At 33.5% G+C, this 8,951-nt stretch overlaps 1 protein-coding gene across 1 annotated transcript; it reads right to left on the bottom strand.

The window, feature by feature from the left end:
* Positions 1-6,300: 6,300 nt before the first annotated feature.
* On the bottom strand, positions 6,301-8,482 carry LOC148854464 (uncharacterized). The gene is made up of 6 exons (XM_088984840.1): positions 7,540-8,482; positions 7,396-7,448; positions 7,007-7,132; positions 6,844-6,914; positions 6,445-6,501; positions 6,301-6,355 (listed from the first exon to the last, which is right to left on the bottom strand). The coding sequence occupies exons 1-6, from the start codon at positions 8,480-8,482 to the stop codon at positions 6,301-6,303; spliced, it is 1,305 nt and encodes a 434-aa protein (XP_088840966.1).
* Between the last annotated feature and the right edge of the window lie 469 nt (positions 8,483-8,951).

Here is an 8,951-nt window from a genome sequence, read left to right as displayed (position 1 = left end):
TTCACATCGGCACCAAATCGCCTCACATCATGGCCTTCCCCCTTTAACACGTAAGAGGTGCCTCCCATGGACCGGCAAGAGTCAACCGAGAGCCTCGGCTATGCAACTTGAGGTCATGATCCAATGCTACTGACCTTGGTGGAGCCATCTCAACGGGCAACTACTATCCCTAAGCATACATCGGGCTTGTCCTGGCCTACCTTGGTCTGGACGCCGCATGGGCTTCTTCCGCTACAGATCTACCCCCGTGACAACAAGGCACCACCAATCGAGTGGAGAGTATATGGATCTAGGCATGTGCTTGGTATAATAATTCATTAAGGAGACAGGGGTTATAAATTAGGGTTAGGGGTGCAAGTCGAACGGGTTGGGCCGAATTTATAGTCAACCTAGGCTCAGCCCTAAAATTTGGGCTTAAGGCTGAGTCCGAGGTCAAGTCTGATTTTCCTAACGCAAGTCTAGCCCGTCTTGTAATTTAATGTACTCAGATTGGGTTCGGGCACGAGTCAGATTCGGGTTGGTTAACGAACCCACTCTAAAATTATACATATATATATATATATATATATATATATATATATATATATATATATATATATATATATATATATATATGTATGTATAAATGTATAAATGTATATAATTAGGTCAAGCTTGGGCCTGGACGAAAAAATAGAAAAGCTTAACTTCTTAGGCTCGAACCCAGTCCAATGACAAAAAAATCCACACCCAGCCCGTATGAAATTCCATATTGGGCGGGTTAAGGCTCGGGCTGAGCCCGCGCAAGTTGCACCCCTAATTAGGGTTAGTTGCATACAATACGGTGTACTTTGGGTTAGTTGCACTTTGTTACGATAACTTCAGCATGTATGATTGTAATGCATCATGAATTCATGAAAATTGTCGGTTTAGTAAAAAATTGTTAATTAACATGTGAAAGGACACAATAACAGCCTACCAGTTTTTAACAGGCAATGAAAGCATAATTTTGAAATGTTCAAAATAGGTACATGTTAGATAATTAAGGTAAAATGGTTTAAACAATCCTAAAAAGTATAGTTTTAATTGTTTTTCTTTTAAATTTAGGGCCTGTTTGGTGTATCTTTCCTTGCGGTCTTTCGACTGTTTATAAGTTGGGAAGGCTGATTTTTTATCTATTCCTATTTGGCTCATGAAAGATCTAACTGCCAAAAGATAGTGCACTAAAAAGATACATGAAGCCCATTTTGGGCTGATTTTGGGGAAATGAAACTTCTTACATCTTTCGAGTTTTAATCTCATACAAAAAGACATAGGCAGATGCACGAAAAGACAAGTGTCTGCCAAACTGTCTTCGCGCAGCCCAAATCTTATGTCTTAAGCTTAATGCATCTTTTGATTATCAGAACTATAAGAAGATCTAAAAAAACACACCAAACGGCCCTTAAAAAACACATATTGTCACGTCATACAAATAAGTTATGAAATACTATAATAAATAGCAAATTGACATTTTTGAACTACTATACTATATTTTGAAAATTGGATAGTAAAATAAAGTATATATATGATACTAATCCACAATTTATCATAAAATTAAAATTTTGCGTAAGAATGAATTTTGAGTAGGAATCGCGAATGGTGTCTCTAGAAAGTATATTTAACCTACCCAGGCCAAGACAACCCAAGAGGCCAAGACAGAATCACTACAAATTGTTTTCGCTTGCTCAGCGTAATGAAACAGGATTATAACTGGAAAAGCTTAATTGCCCATGTGGAGCAAACACAGACACGTAACACAATGATTCCAAGCTGCTCAAGGGCTGAGAATATAATTGTAGACCATTCAAACTATGTGTGGCAGGTGAACTCTTCCATAAAGATTGATATATGGGACAACTGACAGAACTTTTGATGGTTAGCCAATTGGGAAAGGACAAAGGGGAGAGTGGAGAAACGGAAAGTAAAGCGTAGGGAGTTAAACATGCAACCTTTCAATACCCAAACATCCTATCACTTGAGAGTTAAATTATGTAAGGGCCGTTTGGTAATTCTTTCGAGAAAGATTTTCTGTGAGGGTCACAAGATGTATTGATTTTTTACATGACCATCGTAGTATACACTGACTTTTGACAGCTAGATCTGTTATGAACCAAACAGAAAAGATCATAAGGACTGCCCAGCTTGTAAACAGCCAAATACTGCACAGAAAGACGCACCAAATAAGGCTGTAATTGTCAAATTGATCTTGTGACACAACAGAACGATTTCAAATCTCCTCTCCTACCCATATGATACTACAGCAGTATATGTATATTGAAAACTTCTTCCCATGAATGATAAGAGATCAAGTATATGGTTGGTTTAGTTGGAGTTTAGGTATCATTTATTGTATTATATTATTTTAAACGTTTTTTCACTTTAAATATTTATTGTTTTTTTTTATTTGGTTGGGCATCACTTTAAACATTTATTGCTTTTCACCTCAGATTAACCCCCATAAAAATATGCCACATCATCATTTCATTCCCAGAAATGATAGAAAATTAGGAGAAATGAAAACATGATGTTTCCCCAAATGCCTTATGCACAAAAACCAGGCAGTCAATTTCTTAGCATTTATTTGATAAATTGTGAAACCAGCAATGGTTTTATATACAATAAACACAAATGCACATGTGGCACATGTGAAGGAGTTTTTTCAATAAACACCAACGGAACCAAACATCCTACAAATTTGTGCTCCACAAACACCCCACATGCACATCTCAACGTGAATATTGGGAACATCTTCCATAGTTGTTAATGAGAGATGTTCTCAATACACGGTCGGGATAAGGTTGTGGAGCGTCCTCTAGATCTCTATAGAGTGCTTGGGGGATATTTTCAGTACATGTTTAGGATGTTCTATGGAAGGATTGTGGGGCACCAATGTGAACTCAACAAAATTTGATTTTGGATGTACTTCACTTTTTATTACATTTCCATTTGATTTGAGACAAATGTCCTGTTGTACATATGAAAAGTCATCTCCTATAAGTGGGTCTGAAACTTAGTATTAATGCCCCGTTTGCTTTTTGGTAAGTCACTTACCCGAGTAAATGCACTTACTTGGGTAAGCGTTTCCCAAGAAAGACTTACTCGAGTAAGTGCATTTACCCATGTTCTTTTATTTTCCATGTCACTAAGGCAATGACCATCTTAACCATAAAAATTCCATTATTAAAAGGGGCATTTTTTATCCCATCCAAATATTGGCAACTTTCCCCTGGGTGGGAAAATTAATTTAGCCACCTAAGAGATGCGAGGTAAATGATACCCAGAAAATAAACTTTCACCAGTCCCCACATAAATTTGATAAATGGACATGGGTTTTTTGGTCAATGGGAATCAAAATTCCATCAACCAACTTTCCCCCTCTCAAAATCCAAAAAAAGAACACCCCTAAGGGGTTTTTATTGTTCGGTTGTTGGAATGGTTGTTGGGCATGACAATTTATGATGGGCTATGTAACTGTGGGTGCGTGGGTGAGGGAAGAATGGAGCTATGGCAAATGTTGGCATCGACAACATTTTTGTGGCGTTCAAACTAATGCATGTTACTTATTAGGTGTGTCCATGAAAAACCGAAAAAATCGAAAAGCCAAACCGAACCAAGAAAATCAAATAAAAAATGCGGTTAATTGAATCAATTTGTTCGGTTTCGGTTTGGTATTTTTGAAAAACCAAAGGACCAATTTAGTTTTCGATTAACCTAAAAAAATACGGTGGTTAATCAAACCGATTGGTATATATTTTATATGTATATTATATATTTTTAATATATGTCACATATTTTCTATATATTATATATAAATATATACATATATTATATATATTATATATTTTTATAATATTTATACTATATTATATATCATTTATTATTTATAATACAATATTATACATATATTTATATAATATATATTATAAATATAAAAAAACTAAAAACTAAAGAACCAAACCAATTAAAAACTAAAATTGAAAGACTAGTTAACTGGTGAAACTGGTTCGGTTTCAGTTTAGAGAAATGAAAAAACCTTGACAAAGAGCAAGGTGTCATGCTGTCATTAGCGACAAGTGCACATCGGAGCTTATTGCTATAATGTTAAGAATTTATGCATCTATATGCCGGTATGGCTGTCAATGGGTCGGGTTTAGATATAACCAGTCTTAAACTAATTATTAATCGAGATAAATCTGGCTATACTATTAGGTATAATCATCCCAATTAATAGTCGAGCCTATTAGGTCAAGACCCGATAGATTTGATTATACTAAAATCTAATTTTTTATTTAAATAATAATTTAAATTTTAAAATTTAAAATTTGATAATATGACCTTAATAAAATTGATACAAATATACTAAATTATTTAAATATTAATAAATTAAACATTTTTAATTAACATTAACTATATATTATTTATCAAATTTATCATTTTAAATATAAAATATGATAAAATTATAAGAAAACTAAGAAAGGATTATACATAATTAATAAGATAATTGATTCCAAGTTTGAATCGGTTCGAGATAGGTAAGAACCGGAGTCAACCCAATTATTAATTGGAATAAAATCAATGGATCGGATTGAATTAGTAGTGCAACTTAAGCAGCCTTGGGTTGAGATTTTGTCAAATTTTGAATGAATCCAAGTCCAAAACAGGCTAACCCGAATTGCACCCATAGTTTGAACATGATGCCATACAACCAAATCAATTACTCAGGCTAACCCGACCCATACTTTGAACGTGTACCTACTTAGGGATGCCATGCAACCAAATCAACTACATGATTGCTGATAAATGGTATTATAAAGGTGTTTTCACTTTGGTCCTTCAAATGAAGTAGGTAGTTATTAGGGGCTTTGTTGTCTTTTGCGGCTTTTCTCAAATCATGCTATCACGATAATTTGTATTTTCCTTCGGAGCTTCTACTGCCATTTATCTCTCAGATTTTGGTAGATGGAGATGCATTGGAACATTGATACTTCTATTGGTGATTCTTACTTCACCATTTTTTTAGTTGCGGAAATTCTTTTTCTTTTCATTCTTTCTGAGAAATTGTATCAACGTCTTTTTGTTTGACATTGTTGTCAATTATCTCTACATGTACAAGTTTCTTGGTTGAATGAAATATGTTACTTTTTAGCTTTGACTCAAAAAAAAAAAAAAATGAAATAGGCAGTTCCATTGTTTCATGTTAAGTGACAAGCCCATGTCTCCTTGTTTTTCTCTTTGAAAATGTTTCAATGTTGGATGAATTGACTTTAACATCCAACATGAATTCATGGTGGAAGCATATGTTACTTTGCAACCCAGCATTAGACATACTTTTTAGAATCGAACCGATGACCGAATCGGTCAAGGCACCATTTACTGGTTCGGTGGTTCAATCGACCGGATCGAACGATTCAACCCGTGATGTCATAGATAAATAAAATAAATAAAAAATACTTATATATAATAAAAACATTATAGAAATTTAAATAAAATAAAAAAATTCACAGAAAAATACAGGAAAAAGAATAATACATGAAAAATAAAATATCTAAATATAAAAATAATAAAATACAAAAAAATATAGAAAAAATATAAAAAATTTTCAAAAAATGTAGAAAAAAAAATCCAAAAATATTTCAACTGTAGTACTTAAACCCTTTTGCCTACCTGAAGCATCCATGCCAAAAGATATGTAGCCTAATAACCAAAAATCCAAGGCCCTAAGGCAAAGCAGCTTGGATCCATCTTGCCTTGGGATAGTCTAATAATTTGTAGTTTTGTACAAATTTGTATTTCCAAAAGAGCTGCAGTTCTATACATTCTTCAATAAAGGGGTAGTCTAAAAAATATTAGTAATATACTTATAGCTGCAACCAAATACCACAACCTACATATATATGAAGGTCTTTAAGGACATAATTGCTATTGACTAATTGTCAAGAATTCATTCAATAGATTTGTATGTTCAAGAAGAGGGTTGAACAACCACCTTGTCTCCTTTTTGCTTCAGATTTTGCAAAGAATTCCATCAATTCATCAGTCATTTCAAACACAGGTTCCTCCTCTTCTTCTTCTTCTTCTTCTTCTTCTTCTTCTTCTTCCATCAAGTCTTCTTCCCCCTACTTATTAGAAAATACCCATTATAACAGCTTAATGCACCTTACCATTAGTTAGATAAATAAATTTTTTAATTAACAGAAAAAAGTTATAACTTACAATTGAGAAACAAAATCATTCCTCGAGAAATATCCATTATAATAGCTCAATGCACCTTACCATTAGCTATTTCAGGCTTTTAGCTTCTACTTTCTTTGAGTTTTTGACAAGCCCTTTTAACCTGTATTCCAAATATACAAAGAAAAAGGTAAAAAAAACATCTACCGGGCCTTAAGCAATGCAAACTATAAAATGAGTATTTTCTTTCACCTTATGGAAAGGGAGCCATTTAGATGATCAAGTCTTTCAGAGTTTCCTTTGGACTTCCTGTTCAAAAACACAAAGAAGACAAGAAAAGAAATTTTGCAAAAGATTCTATTCATATTGCTATAACATGTGCATTCTTAATTCATCAAACATAATACTTAGATACTCAAAAATAAAAAGATCATAAACACAAGTAACAAAAATATCAAAAACCAAGTTCACCAAGTATTAAACACAAATCAAAACTTCAAATTTAGCATAGAGTTTGGTTCACTATTTTAATCATCCAAATTCTTCAGATATGTTGGCCCCACTTCTAAATGGTACCAACTACCAACCAAAGCCATGTGGTATTTTACCATCATCTTCATCTTCATCTCCGGGAGGTTGTGTTTCATCTACATTTTCAACTTGGGTGTTGGTTGCATTTTCCTCAATGATTCTCCATTACTCAATGAAAATTTTATCATCGTCTAAACAACGAAAATAAAAAATTATAATTCAAAAAATAGCTACAATAATCAAGTATGGAAACATCATTTGAGATAATATCAATGATAGTTACCATCAATCCTAACTCTCTTCTTCTTGATGGTGATTCCATTATTGGAAATGTTGTCTCATCAGCTTTAAACATATCATCCTTCTCATTAACATCAAGTAATGAAGTATCCTCATCATCGTGCACTATCTAATCTTCCACAATATCAACATGTTCATGCCCAATTGAGTTAAATGATACATTAGATGAAATGCAAGCATTAAAAAAAACAATCATGAAACATAAAAGTTAAAACACTTACCCATCCATCACATGCAAGTTTCTATTAACATATACTAGGTCGTGAGCCTTTAGTGTTCTAACATATTCCTTCTCTTCATGTGTATACGTTCAAAAACACTCCAATTGCGTTCACATTCAAATGAGCTACACGACTGGCTAAGGATTCGTACAACAATCATTTTCAAATTTGGAGTGTCACAACCAAATCTCGACCACCATTTACCTATATACAATGAAATAGAGTTCATTTAATTTATAAAATAAAATAGAAAATTAAAATAATAAACATGTTATAAGAAAAAAATATTTATTACTTGGAGACGTTAACTTAAATGTCTTCACTGAGAAGGGTTTTTCAAAATTACCACGACATTTTTCAAAAAGAATATGCTCTTTTTTCAGCTTTATCTCCACATCATCTGATTTGATTACAAGCTTTTCAATGACATCAAAAAGTGCAGACATAATGGTCGGGGATTTAACTTTTGATTTTGGATTATATTGGAAGGTCAGGTTAAAATAATACCCTACAAGATGAAGTCTCTGACCCATTTGTTTATTCCATCTTCTATCAATAATGTCCACAATTGGGCCATATTCAACTTTCTTATAATTAAAAATATTTTTCAATGATTCTTTTGCCTTCAACATTGCATGATACATATACTCCAATGTAGGCCTAAACTCAGAATCTGCAAGTCTCAATGCACTAACAAGAGGTGATGTGAAACCCAAAATCATTTTGCATTGTGCCCAAAATTCAGAATCCATAACTATTTGTGTTACTTCCTTCCCCTTTGCATCGTTTGCATACCTAGAATCAATAAAACTCCAATCTGTCACCAAATTTTGCAAATCATGCACGTGCTTCAAAATGCTATCCAATGCAATGAAATTAGTTGCAAAACGAGTGGCTCCAAGACGTACTATCTCAGTCCAACCAGGTCCCTTCCTTAGCATTGAGAGTACAAAAATATGATTGTAGACAAATTTGGTAATTCTAGATGCACATTGAACCACATTTGCAACATAATCCATTTCCCCAATTTCCTTTAACATAAAGTTTAGACAATGTGTTGCACAAGGTGACCAATATATCCATGAAAATTCTGCTTCCAACAATCTTCCTGCAGCTACATAATTTGCAGCATTGTTAGTAATCACTTTAACAACACTTTCTTCTTTTACCCAATCAATAACTTTCTTAAACAAAATAAATAAATTATTTGCACTCTTGATTGTTTTATCAACTGACATTTGCACCTCCTAAACTAAATCCTTCAATAAATTGGTTCTACAATTATGACATGAAGGAGCTTTGTAACCTGGACCAATAGTAACAAGGGCATTCAATATAGGCTAAAAATATCTTGAACGTAAAGCATTCAAGGGAATAGAAACATCACACAACCACTTCATAACAGCATGGTTCACATGATTAATTGCTCCCTTAGATGTCAATACACTCTTAATTCCAGGTTGTGCACCTGGAGTGGTTCATGGAGCAAAATGACTAGTTATTAGCCCTGAATATGCTTTTCCCTTTCCCAATGATGTAGTTGGTTTTTTTCCTTGATAGGTATCATTTGTACTAGGTGGATCTATTTCTCTAATCTCAATATCATCATCATCATCATTCCTTCCACATTGTGCTCTAGTGTCAACAAAATTCATTGGTTGCTTTTCACTTCTTTTTTTGTCATTGATTTCATTCAACGATTGCTCC

The sequence above is a fragment of the Nelumbo lutea genome, chromosome 4 (assembly GCF_056320005.1).
Source record: "Nelumbo lutea isolate HS-2025 chromosome 4, American lotus-T2T, whole genome shotgun sequence".
Taxonomy (NCBI): domain Eukaryota; kingdom Viridiplantae; phylum Streptophyta; class Magnoliopsida; order Proteales; family Nelumbonaceae; genus Nelumbo; species Nelumbo lutea.
The sequence above is the reverse complement of the archived record's forward strand: the minus strand, read 5'-3'. Positions and strand labels throughout refer to the sequence as shown.

Coding starts and splice junctions, on each gene's coding strand:
- LOC148854464 (XM_088984840.1), bottom strand. CDS start 8,482: ATGTCAGTTGATAAAACAATCAAGAGTGCAAATAATTTATTTATTTTG. Junction 7,449..7,539: donor ATTTAAGTTAACGTCTCCAA/GTAATAAATATT, acceptor CATTGTATATAG/GTAAATGGTGGTCGAGATTT. Junction 7,133..7,395: donor CAAATTTGAAAATGATTGTT/GTACGAATCCTT, acceptor GTGGAAGATTAG/ATAGTGCACGATGATGAGGA.